We start from the raw sequence: 21941 nt of genomic DNA on the forward strand, positions 1-21941 counted from the left end.
ATATAAGGTTGTAGGTTCTTTATCTTTAGAAAACGAGTAACTCAAAAGTGACACGATCAGTCAGTTTTTATTCAGTGACATTATTTGCATAATTAAATGTGCAGTTCTGCATTGGATATAACCTACACCAATCACAGAACACAAACATATCCTGCTTCAGAGCACCTCATCAAAGTTACTTTTTACCTTGTCACATTTTGAGGAGTCCCTTTCTTACATTTAGTGTTTAAAAGAGTTGAAAGAACCCTCACCAATTTTTCAACTAAAATTGGCATCTTGAGAAAAAGATGAGTGTTATGAACTTTTTTATATTTCTGTCTTTAACTGGTGTAGGTTACTGTACTGAGGTATCCTAAAGACTAAGGCATCGGTACAATTTGCAGTTCATTAGCAGCCTATAGCGCTACATAAAATCAGAGATCCTGCGAAAGGTAGCAAAAAATACATAATGTCACAGAGTACAATGTCATCATCTCTTATCACAGACTAGCATCTGAATTCAATGGTTAAACAAAAGAGAGGAAAACCTAATGGAATGGAACATAAAAAATGCAGGCATTCTTTGTACGACGGTATGCCCTGAAAGCTTTGCCATTGTATAATGCGTGCAGTGCTTTACATGCAGCGACTCCCTTAGTAGAGCATCTCATATCACGTGTAATTGACCAGCTTAAATGCAATTCCCAAGTTATTGAGCAGAGGCAGCGAGGTATTTGAAGTGGTGATAAAAACTAGGGAGTAGTAGTTTCTTTGGTGTTGTTTGAGATGATGCAAGCCTTAGTTGGGTGCATTGAGATGCTTTGGAGGCACTTTGAGGCTATGGGTGTCCTCTACTATGGGTGTGTATGTGTCCTCTTCTACAGCATACAAGATCACCATACACTTCAACCACACATGGTCATATACAGCCACTGTGAGAGACAAAGACAGAGTGGATGAGGTTACGTTTTCCATAGTGAATCAGTGATTAAAAGACACATATCATGGAGATTCAAATGGTCTCACCTCTGTGATATTCATTTTAGCAGTTCCAGTGCCTTCTCTATCGAACTCCTGGAAGGCCTCTGTGAAAATAAGGGGAAATATATATTTATTTGTGCTTTAACACTATAATTAAGGCCATGAACATTTCTTGACCATCTGACCAATGACATCTTTAACCTGTAATTCGATGCAAGGCACCACTGCAGGCACATCCCCCACAGACTCACCAGTTAAATCTCACATTAGGGTCTAATTATTAACAACTTTAAAGCAGAAGTCTGGAGTTTGGTCTGGAGTTTGGACACACTGAAAAAGACTGTTAGATGAAACATCTCTGAAAGTATTTCCCTGCTTGCTGTTTACAAAAGAAACATAACCATTTTGAACCAAGTTGTTGGGTAGCAGAAGTAATATAAATTACCCAGTTAAAGAAGAGTGCATGGACAATTCACATGCATTGAAGCTTAAAGGGATACTTTGGCATTTTGGCAATGAGGCCATTTATCTACTTCCCAGAGTTGGATGAACTTGTGGATACCATTTTTATGTCTCTGTGTCCAGTATGAAGGAAGGTAGTTTCGCGAGCCAATACTAACCTAGCGTTAGCACAAAGACTAAGTCTATGGGTATCTGCTAGCATGCTCATTGCCAAAATCCCGAAGTATCCTTTTAATGTGTGATAAGTAGAATATTAATGGAGATTATTATGGTATGAAGACTTGATGAATGATTGTAAGCTTCAGAGAGCACTACATCAATGTCTTGGTGCTGGATGACAGAATTACCAGTACAGACAGAAGTCAAGAATTTCTCCTGGTCCTAGTTATGCAATGATCATGTGAATTCATTCACAAAATCAGTCCAGAAACAATCCCTGGCCTAGCCTTCACCCCCCTTTGCAAATTTAAAAGGATCAGATATGTATGCAAAATGGTGATAATGGCTCCACTAACCATTCCAATCAGGCATAGGGGAGCTTACATATATCCAATTTCTTGAAGGCTAAATGTTGTTTCTGGACCAGGTTGTGTAGTCAAAGGCAAAAAATACATACTGAACATGGCTTCTAGCTTGACCAGACAGCAGACAAAGTTGTCAAAGTCGATGACCTCGTTTTCAGAATATCTGGCCACAAGCACCTGGTTCAGCCTGTTGTTCAGCTTAAATCCAGTGAAGATCATAAAGCATGTAACACACGAAAACCAGAGAGTGTTTTTTCGACATCACATACTGTAGTCTAAGCCTGGTCCCAGATCTGGTTGTGCTATCATGTCAACTAATAGTAATGCAATGGCAATAAGTGACAAGGAGTTGACATGATAGCACAAACAGATCTGGGACCAGGCTACTGTAGTCTAACTGTAAAGATGAAAGCAGTGTTATCCGTTGATATCAATCAGTGGAGGCTGCTGAGGGGAGGACAGCTCATAATAATGGCTGGAACAGAGAGAATGGAATGGCATCAACTTATTCAGCTCCAGTCATTACTACAAGCATGTCCTTCCCAATTAAGGTGCCACCAACCTCCTGTGATATCAACAGTCCTGAATTAACTATAATGTCATTGACAACATCAACTCTGCAATTCATAATGTGTTATAGTGCATAAGTCATGTAGAGTTATAGTACATAAGTTATAGTCATTAGCTGTTTCATTGAAGCCCCTGGATTGTGTTCAGTAGGTACACTGTAGCAAAACCTACACATTATTTTCAAGTTCAGGTAGCTAGTACATCTCTGTTTTACTCTATTTAAAAATATTTAGTGTCTACTGAACACTACCAATCCAGTAGTGCGAAGATAGAGTAATCACCAGCAGACTCCGAAGCCAGACGCATCTCATAGGAGCTCATACATCCAGACTTGTCCAGATCAAACTGGCGGAAGATTCCCTGGGAAAATAAGAGATTTGAGCTATGGGTGTCTGCCTTGCATTCTTGCAAGCCATTGTCAATTTTACTATTACAGAAGTTAAATATTGTCATATAATTATCAGCATATTTCAACTCACCAGCCACTTTCTGATCTTATTCCACAGAATCTGAAACTCAACTATACCAAGGCGAGCGCTGCCATCTTTCTGCGTGCCAGGTGAGTCAAGGTGTCATGATAGCGATTGGAAATTGAGTGAAACATTTGTCTGTGTCACATATCAATGTAATTATACTTTTTTTGTGATCATGCAATTGGTTTTGTTGTGTGTGCATAGTATTCTGCATAGTACTTTTCATTAATACTGCTGTAATATATGCTTTGCCCAAATAAACTTGAGCATGTATTGAAACAAAGGGTAGGGAGTGTTAAAGTGACTAGCTGAGGAAGGATACGTCTATTAGGCTGACCATGCCTCTACAGGACTCCATGCTGAACCCATCAGTCTTTAGGTCCCTGTCTGGGAATCAAATCAAATTTAAAAATCACAACACACTTTACATTAAAACAATAAATGAAAAAAGTGAAAGCAGTAAAGAGGATAAATAAAAGAACAAGATCACAGAAGATGTGTAAAACAATCACTTATTAAAGGCCCGGCTAAAAAGGTGGGGTTTTAAAAGTGATTTAAAAACCTCAATGGTGTCTGCCCCTCTTACATGAATATAGGATAACAGACCACATTTCAGAAATTGCATTGACTGGATGATGAGTCATTAAACCCCCTGGACCTGAAGAGCATTGAATGAACAGTACTTACGTTTGGTCACCACCCTATTGAGAATGGTCCTGAGCTCACGGACAGAGATCTCCATGTCCTAAAACATAAAGCAGATAATGGTTTTGCACTCAAATGTCTCCATGTTCTTAAACATAAAACACATTAGCTTTGCACTCAAATGCATTTCGGAGCCATGCCACCAAAACCAAACTTGAAACTCACCTCCCCAGATAACTGAGCGAACATGGCCCTGAATGAGTCATCAATGTCACTCTCTGAGATGTCCTCCTGTGAAGATATCAAGACTCGGTTGTCCATCCATGTTCATACATGGTCAACAAGCGAAATAACAGTGCCTTGTGAAAGTATTTAATCCCTTGCAAAGTTCTGACATGTTGCAGTAACTTAAAAATATGTTTTTTTAAACAGATCTACACAACCTACTCCACACTTTCAAACTAAAAGAAAAATACATTATTATCTTTCCCGTAATAAAAAATGGAATGTCTCAATTGTATAAGTATTCACACCCCTGAGTCAAGTTCTTGGTGTAAGCACTTATTGCAAGGTAGTTGACACCTGAACATCTAAGCTCTCTTTACCTCATCTTCAAAGTTTGCCACCACGTCATCATCCAGTTCTCTGAAATGACATGGCAAATATTTCAAATAATTTCCATAAATGTTTACATGCAATGTTTAGAATATACCAAAGCGGCTTTTTACATTCAGTAATAGCCATACAATACAATACGATAGTCACACAGACTTTTATTCCAATTATTTACCAAGTTGTGCCAATGTCTAGAAGCTATAGTGGTATACAGATGTCGAATCTTAACTTGATCACTCTTTTGTCGCTGAGAATTTTCCTGCTGCATCAGGAAATTCAAATGTGATTCCCTGAAAAGTTATATTTTTCTCTCCATGCGGGGGCAGTCAAACGCTAGGCCTAGGTCCTATTACTCCAACATTCAAATGTATAAAAATGTATCTGAAATGCAGCCATACACATCAACAACTGTCATTTTATCTAGCTTAATAACATAAAATAGATATTGTGGGTGGGTGGTTGGATGGAGACATGTTGGATAGGGGGGAATGGGATAGGAGGTTGGGGATCGATGCGCACTTATTTTTGTTTATTTTCCTTTACATATTAAATGTATTATAATTTTTAAACTCTGTAATATGATCATAATGATCAATGCTTTGTATATATGTACCTTTTTTTAAATGTATTTTTATTTTGGAGTGGCAGCCGACAGGTGAATACGAACTAAATATGAAATGATATGACTCCCCCCCATGATCATAACAAATCATAGGCTTTCATGCACCATTGCGTAGGCTACCTCACCTACGCAATGGTGCATGACAGCCTATGATTTTTTAGATCTACAGTATATATTATCGAGAAAAAGGACATCTTAAAACCAGTTGAACTAGTGCCCAGTGGACCTGCAGTAGGCCTACTATGTAGGTACGATACTGCATTGTATACAAACGCCGATTCTAGCTGCCCCCTGGCTGCGATTCTAAATATTTCTTCAAACATTCAAATCCTCCTACTGCAGGATAATTTCCTCCTGCGACGAAACGGGTCAAATTAAGATCCGACATCTGTACATAATTACCAACAACTGATTGAGGTGTATTGAGAAAACCAGACTAGAAATTATTTAGGATTGACAATTTTGCTGCTGAAGTGAACACAACTGTATTTCTCCATTTAAGTTGCACATCCCTGAAGTACTACTGTACTGTACTCACTGTGTCTCCGACTGCTTCTCAGTGAAGACTCTGAGGACAAAGTCAGCCTCCTTCCCAGGTTCGAAGGTGGAGGGTACCACCAGGTACTCCCCGGGCGGCAGGCGCAGCCGTGCGCTCACCTCCCTCAGGTTGATAAAGGTCTCAGAACGTGCACAGGACGAGTGCTTCAAGAAGAAGTCTTTCTTCAAGTGAACACTTTGACAACCCTTAAACTGAGAGAAGAGGGACAGGGGGTAGATAGGGCTAGTCTGTTTGTGTGTGCGTGCGTGAAACCGTTACATACCTCTTCTGGAATCTGTAACGATAGATGACAAAGAAGGAAAATAGAAAGGACAAGGTCAGTTTTAGGGACATTTTGTTTTGGTCTATCGTTGATTCTTTGGTCACTGGGTATCACATCAAATAAACAGACATTATACACAGAATCTACCTCTACTTGGCTAAATGTCTCTTTGCTTTATTCTACCCTTCATCGACTTTTATTACGGCTTAATTTCCTCCTCTGCTACTGGCATGTCACCTTGTCATCTTTGACCCCTCACCTCGTAGATGGCAAAGCCGATGGTGTGCATGTCCTGGCCCTGGCGTCGGTAGCGGCGCCTATCCTTTTGCATGAGAGCCACCAAGAAGCTGCAGGCCTCCTCTTCATCCTCAGGGTCGTCGTCCTCCTCCAGCAGGGTAATCTTATACTGGGGGTTGATCCAAAAGGTGTCTAACAAAGACAGAAGGCAGAGGTCATGATAATGCATATTTTGGGGTTTTGGGTTCCTTTTGAACATAGCGAGTGAAAATGCCTGTGGTCAATTCTAACTCAACTCAGGACTCTATTTTAACAAACCAAATGCAAACGTAAATCTTAGCACACTCGCGCAGCACTGTGGGTGTGTCAGAAATATTTTTGTCGTTTTGACAGTGGGAATTATGGGCACAACAGCTGGCGGTGGTGTAAAGAGGCATGCTTTTCATTAATTTAGGTGTAACGAGGGCTTAACCACTCACTGGCCAATGAAAACCTGCTCCTAAGCTTTTAATGTGGTTGTGTATTTATGGTGTTTGATGTTCCGTTGTCATGAACTCCAATTTGTCAGGAGAGCATGGATGTGCGTTTGAAGATTGTTTATTAAATGGCATAGGCCTATAGTAACCCTATAAAATCGGCCTAGTTATAAAAAACATGTATCCAGTTTTTCACAAAAAGGCTTCAACATGGGAATACTAGCCTACACATTGCATTCACATTTCGGTAGCCTAAATTGCAATGCAGGTCCGAGCCATAGACATTGCCTACAAAACGTTTTAAGATTAGCCAACCTTCGCCGTTGATATGGTCTGTATGGTGACTTTGCCAAGTGAAGAATTGTAAAGGTAAAGAAACAAACAGGCAAATAAATATCTTAGACCACGTCCTTCCGATACATATGGCCCCAGAGCTACAGTACTTGTTCACTTCTCTCCTTTATCTGTTTCTGTCTATGATCCTACAGCACCCCCTAATGTCATAACTAGGTACTTGAAAGAGTCACACCAAAATATCCATTTATTCATTTTAGTCATTTAGCAGACAAGTGCCTTGCTTAAGGGCACATCGACATATTTTTCACCTAGTCGGCTCGGGGATTAGAACCAGCGACCTTTCGGTTACTGGCACAACGCTCTTACCCAGTAAGCTGCCTATTCCTTATAAAATATGTTATGGTAAGTTCTCACTAGGATGTTTGTATGTTGTAACATATGCAATCCATTAACAATGTATGCAACTCATGTGATAAACAACAGACATGCAGTCAGTGGCTGATGAAGTTGAAGTATATCCCTGACTCCAAAATCAACCTCTAGCTCCTACCACCTAGGCCAGGTGGAATTGTCACCATATTGCTTACAACTATCCAATCCTCTCAGGTCTACACAAGTGCCTACAAGGTAGTGGGTGTAGTGTAGTGGTCATGGTGTTCTCTCACTTGGATGGTTCCGGCAGCCTCCAGCCGTGCTGCCCTTCCTCCAGCCTCCGTCAAACTTGATGGTGTTCCAGAAACTCTGGCTGTCATCACTCAGAGCGTCTGCTGTCAAGTTACAGATCTCCAGCCGGGAAAACTGACGCAGGAACTCCTGGAAGGACATCCTGGATATACAGAGAGCATAGAAAGGGAGACAGATGGAATCTGTCAAAAGTTTGATAAAATGGTAATACATTTCCATCGGGTTTGGGTCAGGTGTGGGTTGGGTTAGATTATTATCGGGTGCAGGTGTGGTATACAGGGTCTAGCCCCAACAAACAGGACACCAGAGCAAACAACTGAGCGTTGTGGGGGGAGAACACACAAAGCGATATCTCGGAATGTGAACTCACCAGAACTCCCCGTCCTCCATGTGACAATTCATTTCCTCCCTTTCTGTTGGATCAATCGCATTCCACTCAGACGAACTAATAGCAATATCCGAGAGAGAGAGAGAGAGAGAGAGAGAGAGAGAGAGACAGACACAGAGAGAGAGAGAGAGAAAGAGAGAGACAGTGATGAGTATTGTTTATAATTGATCAATAGAAATGTAATGCAAAGATCTTACTGACAACAACCTTAAAACTCGCTGCTCTGGATGACCAGGTGCTTTCGCTCTCCGAGGCTGACGTGAGGAAAACTCTCATCAGTGAATACTCACAAAGCCACCAGCCCAGATGAGTGTGTGCTGACTAGGGCCAGGATGATACCAGTAACACGATACTCATTAGTATCGTGGCAAGGAAACAAAACACAAAGCGGATTCACCTTCTTTAGGAAAACAGCCCTAATGTTGGAAACAAACATCATCATGTTGTCATCCAGAGTCACATTTATTTATTTTCCAAGCTATAGCAGACAATATTTTACATTCCGAATGTTTTTAAAGGACCAAATAGTTTGTTCTGCTTCGTTTTTTCATTTTTGCCATGGAAAAAATATTGCGATACTGGTATCATCCCAGCCCTAGTGCTTAGCAGCTGGTGGGCGTCTTCTCTAACATCTTCAAACTGTCCCAGGCTGTAGTCCCCACCTGCTTCAAGGAGACCATTACATCCAAGTGCCCAAGAAAAACAAGGCGACATGCCCAAATGACTATTGCCCTGTATAGGCTCACCCCGGTCATCATGAAGTGCTTCAAGAGGCTGGTTATGGCCCCTGAGGACGGCCCACAGCATCATCAAGGAACCCACACACCCAAGCCACGAGCTGTTCACTCCCTTACAGTCAGGCAGACGGTATCGGAGCATGAGGTCTGATACCAACAGGCTCAGAGACAGTTTTTATCTACAAGCCATCAGACTGCTGAACACTTGAACTGAACTGACCGACCACCTGCACTGATTCTCCGTATCGTAGCACACATGCACTCACTCACGCACACACACACCCACACAGATATACACATACACACATTCATGCTACACACACACATCACAACTGCTGCTAACAGACTCTTTATTATTATTGTTAAATACTGCACAATTTAAAACACTTTCCCCCCAATCCCCCCTTCCCCAAAACAAGTGTAAATATTAGACTATAAATTGTGGCTTCCTGTATTATACTTATGCTAAAATGATTATTCTATTCTACTGAGTAATTTACTTTATGTTCGTATTCTTATATTTTTTTATTTCTTATTGTTGTAGCATTGTCGAGAAGGAACCTGCAAGTAACCATGTTGTTGGATGGTGTATACCATGTGTATCCGATACATATGACTAATAAAACTTGAAACTTGAATAGCGAATTCAGAAAGAGGTCCACTGGAGTTCTCGTGCACACAAACAGATGTACACGGCAGGTAGCTTAGTGGTTAAGAGCGTTGTGCCAGTAACCGAAAGGTCGCTGGTTCTAATCCCCGAGCCGACTAGGTGAAAAATCTGTTGATGTGCCCTTGAGCAAGGCACTTAACCCTAATTGCTCCTGTAAGTCGCTCTGGATAAGAGCGTCTGCTAAATGACTTAAATGTAAATGTACACACAGACACACACGCAGCCTTTTGGGGGCCCTAAGCGAGATTTGGTTGCAGTTTTAAAGCTAATTTCCTGGAATTCTATAAATCTTTCCTTGCCTTATGCCATGTTCATACAATATCTGGGTGACTAACAAAATCAATGGGGGACCCCTGGAGGTCAGGGGCCCCCTGGAGATCAGGGCCCCTGGGCACATGCCCTTCATGCCCGGTAGGTAATTCAGCCATGAAGGTTTAGATATAGCTGGCTTGACTAACATACCTAGCAATCTTATAAAATGTTAGCTGACATGGGCTAATTGAGTGACTGTCAGTGACTGACGTAAGAGAAAAACTGCTGATGCACGTTGTGTATTCTACCCGACTGAGCCACGGGGCCCTACGCGCAGCGTGTAGTCTACGCAGAGGCGGCACTGCGCACACAGTGTCCAGAAAAGCATGATGGTTGTGATGTGAACACACTTATCACTCCAAGCCCCGGTCCACTCCACCTGACCCCAGGGGTTACGAATACGGATCAACTTCTCCATGCGACCCCGGAAATCCACCTATGATGATAGACAGACACACAAACAAATGTGGGTCAGATTTTACTTAGAAAGTGTAACCACTTGCCAACTTCCAATTTGACGGTAGAATTTCTCAATCCAGATGTTGTTTGATAGTCATAGATGCCCGTATAACTATTAATTTGGAAATAAATAATTTCTGCAAAATATTGCCTGTATACTGAAAGATCAGGAGAATACGTGCCTCTTATTTTGCATTTTGTGATTTGTTTACGTTTACTATAATACATATTCCTGTTTACACCACTCCCTTTCCTCCAATTGCAGATTCACAATAGGGTCAAGCTGAGCCAAGCTATGCTATGTTGTATTTAGCTGGCCTGCTTACGAATCCACCATGGAACCATGCTGGAAAGGACAATGTGGAGAAAAAAAAAATCTGCGCTATTACAGTATGGTTCGGGTCTGCCCTATAGTACGAATCAGGCACAATCGCCTAAGGCTTGAAATGGCCCGCAGGAAGAGGCATATCCATCACTTTTCCACAATTCATTATCCAAAGCCTTATTTTCACTCACTCACCTGCTTCAGACCTGTGACAGAGTAGGCATGTCCTTTAACCAGCTTCTTAAAGGTCACTGCCTCCATGTCGAAGGCACTGGTGATCTGGGAATGCAAACAGATGTCATCATACATATTCAACTATTGCCACCCACACATGACATCTTTGGCCAAAAATATTATTGTGATTTTGCTCTAAGTCAACAACAGACTATTTGTCTCTCCACTTTAAAGAGGCTGTATGGAGGTTAGGTTATTGTTTACCTAAAATATGTTGGCTTGAGTGTTGCCTGTATGCCCATAGGCATGGGAAGATTTTCTGTCCAATGGGGTAATATCAAAAGCAATATTTCTGTCCATTTTAGGAGACCACTTTTGGCTCAAACCATCCCCAGAGGCAAAACGTTGAGAATACTGCAGCTCACAATTCCATTATGTGGAAAGATAGGTTTTTTAAAAAATAAGCCAAGATTCATGATGTGAGTGATTCCGTTGTTTTGAGGAATTTAAAAGCTGAATGGGGGCGAAAATGTCAACCTAGATTAGAACATAGGACCTGCGCCAGTGACCTAGGTCCCGTCCAGAAACAACCCCTATATGAGAGGACTGCATATGTGTACAGCAGGATGTCCTGTGTGTCATGTAACAGGGACGCCACTTACGTCAATGGAGCAGCCCAGAAGGGAGCCTCTCTCCAGGGCTTTACCAATGATCCGGTACAGATCCTTAGGCGCCTTACGTAGCTCGTACATCTCTGCCACGCCACCGGTGAAGTCCTCAAAGCCCTCTGTGGTGCTGCCACCAGACAAGGCCTCGTAGGAGCCACTCAGTCTAACACAAAACAAAGGAATGACAATGTCACAATGTGTCAATCCTGGAAAATAATTCTGTCCCTTCATGCAAAAATGCACCAGTATTCACGATCTACAATATTTGTAAATTAAATGTTCATAAAACAAACATTACACCTACGCACATAATAAACATATCATTATAGCTTCATAGATTGATGAAAGCTTAAGGAATGTATGATACAATTACAGATGTCAGAGCTAACTGGACTTGTGACATGTATGCTTTATGAATATAGAATCGTTACCCACTGTTTACTTGGTGTAACAAATAAAACTTTGCAAAAAGAAAATTCAATTCTAAGATGGATGCACTGTATACCTGAATTAAAGCCTGTTTTACAGAACCATTAAACATTTTTAAAGCTTTTGACACAGACAATAGATAATATTAGGAAAGTCATACTTGGCATATGCCTTCTCAATCAGGGCACTCCAGAACTCGTTACCCTCAGCGGAGTGAACAAACATCAGCTCGCCATCTTTGACAGGCAGTCGATCATCAATTACAACGTCCACCCACTCTCCAAACTGCCAGAACTGTGAACAAACAAAACAGTCATTACTGTTGATGAAGAATTTGGAGTCAGACATGAAGGTTATAATTGTTTTATGCTGTTGTATGCAACCTACAAAGGTTGATATAAAATCCATCAAATCAAACTTCAATCTGAATATGGCAAGTCACTATTTCTTACGTATGTAGGCTACCACGCTGTATGAAGCTGTATCATTATATTATCTTTCATTAAAATGTCTATTCTGTTTGATTGATTGGACCTGGAAGTGGAAGATGCCAGCGTAGTTGTCTTGAAAGGCTTGACCATGAGGGACCACCCTGTGTAGCAGCTTCTCGTTAAGGGTGAGGGAAGCAATGGCTGCCAGGAGCCAGCAGTCACCTAGCCACAGAGGGAAAATAGTAAAAAATAATCAATCAAATGTATTGATAAACACTGAGCGGTTGTCACCACTGAGCGGTGGTCCTCTGTAGCTCAGCTGGTAGAGCACGGCGCTTGTAACGCAAAGGTAGTGTGTTCGATCCCCGGGACCACCCATACACAAAAATGTATGCACGCATGACTGTAAGTCGCTTTGGATAAAAGCGTCTGCTAAATGGCATATTATTATTATATTAAGTGCTTCACAGTAACCGGGTCTAGACTCCAAACAGCAAGCAGATGCACAGTGGCCTGGAAAACCTTCATACGAGGAGGAAACCTCGAGCAGGATCAGAATAGAGGCACCTGGCACAGATGGGAGAAGAGGGAGATAGAGGCATTTCCAAATGTAATCATTTCAACCTGAGGTGAAAGTGTGAGAGAGGGGAATAAATATAAGCTAGCTTTAGCTGAGCTCCAAATGATTTATTAAAATACTGTCAAATAACCATACAGAAATCTTAACATTCAAAATCTAAAGGCGTCATAGCCTAAATTAGTCATGTGTGCATCTTTCTAAAATATGACCTATATGTCTTAAAACACAACATTTACATTGTCTGGTGCGGTTTCCGTCCCACCACTTTCATTGAAGGCTGCTGTTAGTAGCAAACAAAACACTTATCTCATTTCAAGCACTCAGCTCAAATCACCCTTGTTCAGCATTTAGTAGTGAGTGAATAGCCAACTTAATGCATTTTGGCCAGTCTGAGCCAAGCCTTCAAATATTTGTTATTGTTTTCCAAAACCTCAACTCCTCTTTGAAAATTGCTTCCAATTTGCTTTAACAGAAATCATGCACCATCAGTAGACTGCTATCAATGGCATGCAGCAAGAACAGCTGAGATCTACACATGAAAATGTAAACGGGTTATTCCCACCATCATCACATTGTTAAAACCATCAGGCAACCTCAAGTCTTCTGGTCCAGTGTAGCTCAGTTGATAGAGCATGGTGCTTGAAATGCCAGGGTTGTGGGTTTGATTCTCACGGGGGACCAGTACGAAAATGTATGCACTCTCTACTGTAAGTCGCTCTGGATAAGAGCGTCTGCTAAATGACTAAAATGTATTCAGCTTTTAAAGGGTAATGTACTGTAACGAAGTTAGTGTGGGGAGTAACCATTAGCTACTTCCCTATAGAGAGAGCTATGGGGATTGCTAATGCAATGTTAAAGGTCCCTAACGTCACTACTGCGGATTGAGGGGTTGAAATCCTAAGGCTAAGGCCACACTCAGACGCTTGAACACATTAAATTGTGTATGACCTGCATCATTGTCAGTTTTGGTCCGTCAACAGTACAACTTCAAAAAGCATTTGCTCCATCCGAAATTCTCAAACATAAAATTCTAGTGTGTCGGCGCCCTAATGTGGGTGCATATGACAGCAGCCTTATCCATATAAGTGTATACTCAGAAGTAGATATGGTTAATAACTTAAGCCATGCACTGCTTGCTGGTGAAAATTGGAGGTGTACCTGTGGATGTATTTCAAGGCCTACCTTCAAACTCAGTGCCTCTTTACTTGACATCATGGGAAAATCAAAAGAAATCAGCCAAGACCTCAGAAAAACAATTGTAGACCTCCACAAGTCTGGTTCATCCTTGGGAGCAATTTCCAAACGCCTGAAGGTACCACGTTCATCTGTACAAACAATAGTACGCAAGTATAAACACCATGGGACCACGCAGCCGTCATACCGCTCAGGAAGGAGACGCATTCTATCTCCTTGAGATGAATGTACTTTGGTGCGAAAAGTGCAAATCAATCCCAGAACAACAGCAAAGGACCTTGTGAAGATGCTGGAAGAAACAGGTACAAAAGTATTTATATCCACAGTAAAACGAGTCCTATATCGACATAACCTGAAAGGCCGCTCAGCAAGGAAGAAGCCACTGCTCCAAAACCTCCATAAAAAAGCCAGACTACGGTTTGCAACTGCAAATGGGGACAAAGATCGTACTTTTTGGAGAAATGTCCTCCGGTCTGATGAAACAAAAATAGAACTGTTTGGCCATAATGAACATTGTTATGTTTGGAGGAAAAAGGGGGTCGCTTGCAAGCCGAAGAACACCATCCCAACCGTGAAGCACAGGGGTGGCAGCATCATGCTGTGGGGGTGCTTTGCTGCAGGAGGGACTGGTGCACTTCACAAAATAGATGGCATCATGAGGAAGGAAAATTATGTGGATATATTGAAGCAACATCTCAAGACATCAGTCAGGAAGTTAAAGCTTGGTCGCAAATGGGTCTTCCAAATGGACAATGACCCCAAGCATACTTCCAAAGTTGTGGCAAAATGGCTTAAGGACAACAAAGATCCTGGTTCGAGTCCAGTCTCTGTCGCAGCTGGCCGCGACCGGGAGACCCATGGGGCGGCGCACAATGGCCCATTGTCGTCCAGGGTAGGGGAGGGTTTGGCCGGCAGGGATGTCTCCTGAGAGGCGCAGTGGTCTAAGGCACTGCATCGCAGTGCTAACTGTGCCACTAGAGATCCTGGTTCGAATCCAGGCTCTGTCGCAGCCGGCCGCGACCGGGAGACTCATGGGCGGCTCACAATTGGCCCAGCGTCGTCCAGGGTAGGGGAGGGAATGGCCGGCAGGGATGTAGCTCAGTTGATAGAGCATGGCGTTTGCAACGCCAGGGTTGTGGGTTTGATTCCCACGGGGGGCCAGTATAAAAAAAAAAAATGTATTCACTAACTGTAAGTCGCTCTGGATAAGAGCGTCTGCTAAATGACTAAAATGTAAATGTAAAGAAATGTAATGTCCTTGTCCCATCGCGCACTAGCGACCCCTGTGGCGGGTCGGGCGCAGTGCATGCTGGCTCGGTCGCCAGGTGTACGGTGTTTCCTCCGACACATTGGTGCGGCTGGCTTCCGGGTTAAGCGGGCACTGTGTCAAGAAGCAGTGCGGCTCGGTTGGGTTGTGTTTCGGGAGGACGCACGACTCTCGATCTTCGCCTCTCCCGTGTCCGTATGGGGGTTGCAGCGATGGGACAAAGACTGTAACTACCAATTGGATACCACGAAATTGGGGAGGAAAAGGGGGTAAAATACCTACACATTTTTTTTTATAAAAGGGGGATGAATACTTTTGCAAGGCACTGTATGTGTTATTTCATAGATGATGTCTTCACTATTATTCTACAATGTACAAATAAAGAAAAACCCTTGAATGAGTAGGTGTGTCCAAACTTTTGACTGGTACTGTATATAACAGTCTTTGTAAGGCTATTAAACCCCCTTTTAGTGTCAAACTATTACAGCACATTGACACCTAAACACATTGATACTCACCGAGTGCTCCTTGACAGATATCAGTCCTTGTGGCTCCGCCCAAAATGAACTCAGGGTTATCTGAAAGCTCCTATTGAAAATGAAGTAACACCAGAAACAATCAAATAAATACCTACAAATATGTACACATCGAGACAAATATCATGAATGAAAATGTGGCTGATGTTTTTAAATCTGGTGCAAAAGCTTGTGTAGCTACAGTATCCTTATGATTTTGCAACTTCAACCATGTACATTTTGCACTGACACAGAAAGTATCTTTAGTCAAACTTTTCAAGCTTTCAGAAAGGCTGTCAAAAGTAGATTGTTACTCTGTCAATGACATCAAAGCATCATTTGAGGAGTAAACAGCTGCCGCTAGTGTGAGAGAGTAGGACTGCCCTCTCAGCCTTAATATGTTCAAATCATTTAGCGGCTCGTGCTGTTAGTTAGTATACACAAGCAGCAGCTGTTGGAGGAGCTATGTCTGGCATGTAGGCCTCTAGACTGTTTGTTCACCACTCCCCGGCAAGGGACGCTGACTGAAGTGAGCTCTCCCGCCCACCCACATCCACATTACCGTTAAACTATCATCAGTGCTGTCATTACCTCTGCTACAGAATGACAGTGTCATCACATGCTGCGTGAAAGAGGGATTTTGAGTTACATTCATTTTTTTGTCCACCAAACATTTTGCTGTAGTAAAGAATAAAATAAATGTTCCAAGACCAACATAAAACAACTATTTGAAAGCAGAAATAGACTGGCACCCAGGCTAGGTAGAACATTGTTAACACAGCAATGTATCAACAACCATTTGTGTATATATAAAATCAAGGGAGGGTGTCTGATTTGTTGTTTGAGTGTTTTACCTTTGCATGGGGTGGGAGGAATTATCGGTAAGTGCACAGATGTCAGAATGATAGATTCATCTTTTACAGCACCTTTTCAGGTTTGGTGAAATGCTAACTCTAAATGCTAACTCTAAACGCTCTAACCCTCTGCTGAAAAGAGCATCTGTTTTTTTCTCATTACATGCCATTCATCGTGCCCCTCCATGCCAAAATAACAATTTAATTCTCAGCTCAGGCGCAAAATGTATCTAGGGTACCCTGTGTCTGCAAGTAGCACATACAAATCCTGCAGTCTAACCACACAGGAACAAGGGTTTGATTCAGAGGCTGGAGCAAAAGCTTTTAAGATACTACTAGAACAGTTTACACTCGCTCTTTTTTTGCAATACCATTCATGAGTTTAGGGACAAATCCTTACTTGGGTTGATACAACCAAGGGATTTGCATGTGTATCTCTTGTATAGCTTCAACTACAATATTAATTTGGAGCAGTGTAACTCCTATCAGTCTCTTACTGTGGGCCTCATCCACTCCACGCCCTGGGTTTTGGATGAGTGGGGGGCCAGCTCTTTGAAGCCCAGGGATGTTGGCTCGGTGGGGAAGCAGGGGTCCTCGAACAGACAGCCGCTCTCCAGGCACTCCTGCTTCAAGGCCTCGTAGTCCTGGTTGAGGAACTTCAGCGCCCGCTCGTTGGTTCCCATTCCCTCAGCGTGTAGTCTGTCCCTCTGGATACGTGCTGAGACCCCTCCGAATGGGTACATGCTGGGACGGACAAAAATAAGAGGGTGTGTGAGGGTGTGTGTGTGTGTGTGTGTGTGTTAAGAGGTGGGTTACTGGAAGCTAGCATATAAATAGCCTCGACAGAATACACTTGCAGGCAGAGGGACATTGTTTCAAATGAGAGAGGACACTGTACGATGTGGCTCATTATCAGTATACGCTTTTTACTCATGACAATGGAGATAATGTCTCAGAACTAGGAGCAGTGATGGGCCCAGAGCAGCCATGGGTAGGACCTTCTCTCTGAGTGCTGTCTGAATATTTCATAGATAAAACTGAGTGCCACAATGTAAAGGCGTTTGGATTATCTGGAATTCCACTGGTATTTTCATGTCAATTAATTAGTGGGCTTACAAAAATGCTAGCCTTTCGAAGATACCGTTTGACTATTGAGCATACACTTTCAGTGGAGTTTTTCACAAAAAATGTAAAACACTCCATTAATCTCAGGTCATATTTTGTTCATGAAGGCGGCAGGTAGCTTAGTGGTTAAGAGCATTGTGCCAGTAACCGAAAGGTTGCTGGTTCTAATCCCCGAGCCGACTAGGTGAAAAATCTGTCGATGTGCCCTTGAGCAAGGCACTTAACCCTAATTGCTCCTGTAAATCGCTCTGGATAAGAGCGTCTGCTAAATTACCAATTTATTTGTATTTTTTTATTTTATATGGCTGGGTACTTAAAGGGCAGAACAAGCACTACGCTCAAATACAGTGAGGGAAAAAAGTATTTGATCCCCTGCTGATTTTGTACGTTTGCCCACTGACAAAGAAATGATCAGTCTATAATTTTAATGGTAGGTTTATTTGAACAGTGAGAGACAGAATAACAACAAAAAAATCCAGAAAAACGCATGTCAAAAATGTTATAAATTTATTTGCATTTTAATGAGGGAAATAAGTATTTGACCCCCTCTCAATCAGAAAGATTTATGCCTCCCAGGTGTCTTTTATACAGGTATCGAGCTGAGATTAGGAGCACACTCTTAAAGGGAGTGTTCCTAATCTCAGTTTGTTACCTGTATAAAAGACAACTGTCCACAGAAGCAATCAATCAATCAGATTCCAAACTCTCCACCATGGCCAAGACCAAAGAGCTCTCCAAGGATGTCAGGGACAAGATTGTAGACCTACACAAGGCTGGAATGGGCTACAAGACCATCGCCAAGCAGCTTGGTAAGAAGGTGACAACAGTTGGTGCGATTATTCGCAAATGGAAGAAACACAAAATAACTGTCAATCTCCCTCGGCCTGGGGCTCCATGCAAGATCTCACCTCGTGGAGTTGCAATGATCATGAGAACGGTGAGGAATCAGACCAGAACTACACGGGAGGATCTTGTCAATGATCTCAAGGCAGCTGGGACCATAGTCACCAAGAAAACAATTGGTAACACACTACGCCGTGAAGGACTAAAATCCTGCTGCGCCCGCAAGGTCCACCTGCTCAAGAAAGGACATATACAGACCCGTCTGAAGTTTGCCAATGAACATCTGAATGATTCAGAGGAGAACTGAGTGAAAGTGTTGTGGTCAGATGAGACCAAAATCGAGCTCTTTGGCATCAACTCAACTCCCCATATTTGGAGGAGGAGGAATGCTGCCTATGACCCCAAGAACACCATCCCCACCGTCAAACATGGAGGTGGAAACATTATTTTTTTTTCTGCTAAGGAGACAGGACAACTTCACTGCATCAAAGGGACGATGGACGGGGCCATGTACCGTCAAATCTTGGGTGAGAACCTCCTTCCCTCAGCCAGGGCATTGAAAATGGGTCGTGGATGGGTATTCCAGCATGACAATGACCCAAAACACACGGCCAAGGCAACAAAAGAGTGGCTCAAGAAGAAGCACATTAAGGTCCTGGAGTGGCCTTGCCAGTCTCCAGACCTTAATCCCATAGAAAATCTGTGGAGGGAGCTGAAGGTTCGAGTTGCCAAACGTCAGCCTCGAAACCTTAATGACTTGGAGAAGATCTGCAAAGAGGAGTGGGACAAAATCCCTCCTGAGATGTGTGCAAACCTGGTGGCCAACTACAAGAAACGTCTGACCTCTGTGATTGCCAACAATGGTTTTGCCACCAGTACTAAGTCATGTTTTGCAGAGGGGTCAAATACTTATTTTCCTCATTAAAATGCAAATCAATTTATAACATTTTTTACATGCGTTTTTCTGGATTTTTTTGTTGTTATTCTGTCTCTCACTGTTCAAATAAACCTACCATTAAAATGATAGACTGATCATGTCTTTGTCAGTGGGCAAACGTACAAAATCAGCAGGGGATCAAATACTTTTTTCCCTCACTGTACTTTGAAGAGGCATTCTTCCTGGCCTGCCCTACAAAAAGTGATCACTGCTCTAACATAATTGGATATAGAGGAAGGACACCTTGTGTCCATCCATGCAATTCTGTCAGTCACAAAACTGAAACTACAGCATAAAACATTATTTGATGGTTAGGTTAGAGAAGGGACTGCAATTCCAATCTGTACATTAGACTCCATTCCAGTCACTGAACAGACCATGACAAGAACACATATCTATATTATTGTACCTTCAGTCCTTCAGTGGTACAGTGGCAGCAGGCTTGGGGAAACAAAAGTCCAGTTAATTTAGGATTCAGTCTTCACAGATGCAGTCACAAACATACATAGCTAGAATTTCACTGTAGTATAGCAAAGCAGTGAGCTATACACACATGCAAGCAAGCAACACTGTTCGTTGTCCATGTTGTCCGTGTTGTACATTTCACTGACATGAGATTGATAAGGACAGCAGCTGGTAGAGAACTCTTATAGGTACCTATAGAGCTGAATGGTACAGTGTGTCATGTCATTCACTAAATTCATTGACTAGAGGGGGGCAGGGCTTGCTTTCAACACAGCGGCACTGTAGCATCACAGACCTATAACAAGAAGCAACTGTTTTTGAACGCTGAACTGTGTCTCATAACAAAAAAGGTTTATGGTATGATAGTCGATCGTTGTAGTAGACAGTACATCTGTATGGTACATCACAAAGTACGTCCTAAAAACAGAATGAAATTGTTGCAGACAATGACTCCCTTCTTCCATCCAAAGACACTTGCTGTGGAAATCAAACACACTTCAATAAACTGGTAGTGATGCTCAATTTTAAAACAGTTTGAATCCCCTTTTGTTTTTGCACTAATTTACACAATGCACCTAATACAATAAACAGAACTAGTCTTCTATTACCAATCAAATACAATTTTTATGGGGTATACTCCATATTTTAATTCTGCTTTCATACTGTAACAAGATAAAAAATACTAATAATGCATTCATTTGGATTGATATATCAATACACAAGGCTGCAACAATACATTTGAATCAATATTGTTGATTGAAACTGAAATGCTTGTGGCAAGTCCATTGTAACTAAATCCAATTTGCCTGCCAACATTATATGTAACAACATGGCATTAAATTAGCATTTCTTGTTCATTTCATGGTCATCAAGAAAATGTCATGATCATTTTCGTGGATAAATCCAATAGCCTATACAAATTGATCAAATTGTTGCTTTGAGTATTGATAAGTCTAATCAGGTTCACACCCCTTCCAGAAAGCTGCATCACCTTTACAATAAGCCCATAATAACAATCAGTTAGCCTCCTTAATAACAATTCATTGAACCACAATCTGCATGGTTGAGAGTCATTTAAAGTACAGGCCTATAGGCTACTTTACGTTCTGCAATAATCCCTGTGAATATCACATTTGTTAATGTTTTCAGTGGATCAAATGAGCTCATTATCTTTTTAGAATTGTATAAATTACAATGTCAGAGAGTAGCATTTCAAGTAAAGGGAGTATGACAGTAATGGAGGATTTCAGAGAAAAATCATTTTGTTTTATAAATTATATCGTAAAAAGACATCAACGACAACGTCTCTCTATGAAGAAAGTAGTCAGTCGCCTGCCATGTTTGGAGGAATCAGCTGACATGCAGCAGTTCATCATATCATATTGCATGATCATAACGTGCAAAACTAATTTCCATGACTGGACATGCTTGACATAGATTATCATTGCAATGAAGCATGGTAACATGCAATTTCTGCTTTTATGCTGAGTTTCAGCGCATTTCATTCCGGTAAATTGTCCAATTCAATAACACAATCACATAGAGACATGCATCTGGCATTCCAAATCATAAATCAGACATAACTTACCACTGACTCGAATTTTTTTTAGACACTTTTCGATGTGACGTTCAGTTTCTCTGTAAACTGATATGTGTACATATGTCTATCATGTCATATGAGTAAAGAAGGCCAGAACAAAGCTGCAATCAGTGTTGTTACTGCAGTGTCTTGCCCAGCCCATTCCGGTGGGAGGAGTTAGCAGCATCAAAATGAGAGGGTTCGATGAATCCCGCCTGGCGCCGGTGTTGGTGTGTTTTGCGTCGGCTGAAAATTGATTGCATTCGATTTGGAAAAGGGCCGCCTCCCGGGCGTGAGCCAGGTGTCCCGTTCAAAACAAAAGAGACGCAATAAAGCACCTGTAGTAATTACCTCTGTGTTTCCCCATGCAAAAGGGATTGCGTTTGATAAAAACGCTTTATCTGACTTCCCATTGAAAACTAGTTAGAAAATTCAAACATTTATTTTATGGAAAAGAGATGTTGTATGTTTTTGGGCGATGCATCATGCTGCCTTATTGACAAAATGACCGAGCGGATCAGATTACTGTTTGGTTTGTGAAGGGAGTCACGCTTTTGCCCGATGACGTGTCGGGCCAATGCCAGGTGGCCCGCGGCTCAGCAT

General features: G+C 42.0%; 1 protein-coding gene across 2 annotated transcripts; it reads right to left on the minus strand.

Annotated features, from left to right (window-relative positions):
* Positions 1 to 48: 48 nt before the first annotated feature.
* On the minus strand, positions 49 to 21892 carry LOC123484544 (calpain-1 catalytic subunit-like). 2 transcript variants are annotated; one of them, XM_045215009.1, is made up of 23 exons: positions 21348 to 21892; positions 19704 to 19735; positions 16887 to 17133; positions 15539 to 15608; positions 12083 to 12201; positions 11709 to 11842; positions 11114 to 11282; positions 10473 to 10556; positions 9844 to 9929; positions 7757 to 7831; positions 7368 to 7528; positions 5952 to 6121; positions 5693 to 5704; positions 5410 to 5621; positions 4240 to 4279; positions 3860 to 3925; positions 3677 to 3734; positions 3312 to 3376; positions 2996 to 3064; positions 2798 to 2876; positions 2039 to 2152; positions 1006 to 1064; positions 49 to 911 (listed from the first exon to the last, which is right to left on the minus strand). In XM_045215009.1, the coding sequence occupies exons 3-23, from the start codon at positions 17130 to 17132 to the stop codon at positions 885 to 887; spliced, it is 2115 nt and encodes a 704-aa protein (XP_045070944.1). In that variant the 5' UTR covers position 17133; positions 19704 to 19735; positions 21348 to 21892; the 3' UTR covers positions 49 to 884. The 2 variants fall into 2 exon arrangements, with proteins under 2 accessions (XP_045070944.1, XP_045070945.1); XM_045215010.1 differs by lacking the exon at positions 2039 to 2152.
* Between the last annotated feature and the right edge of the window lie 49 nt (positions 21893 to 21941).

The sequence above is a fragment of the Coregonus clupeaformis genome, unplaced genomic scaffold, assembly GCF_020615455.1.
Source record: "Coregonus clupeaformis isolate EN_2021a unplaced genomic scaffold, ASM2061545v1 scaf0353, whole genome shotgun sequence".
Lineage (NCBI taxonomy): Eukaryota > Metazoa > Chordata > Actinopteri > Salmoniformes > Salmonidae > Coregonus > Coregonus clupeaformis.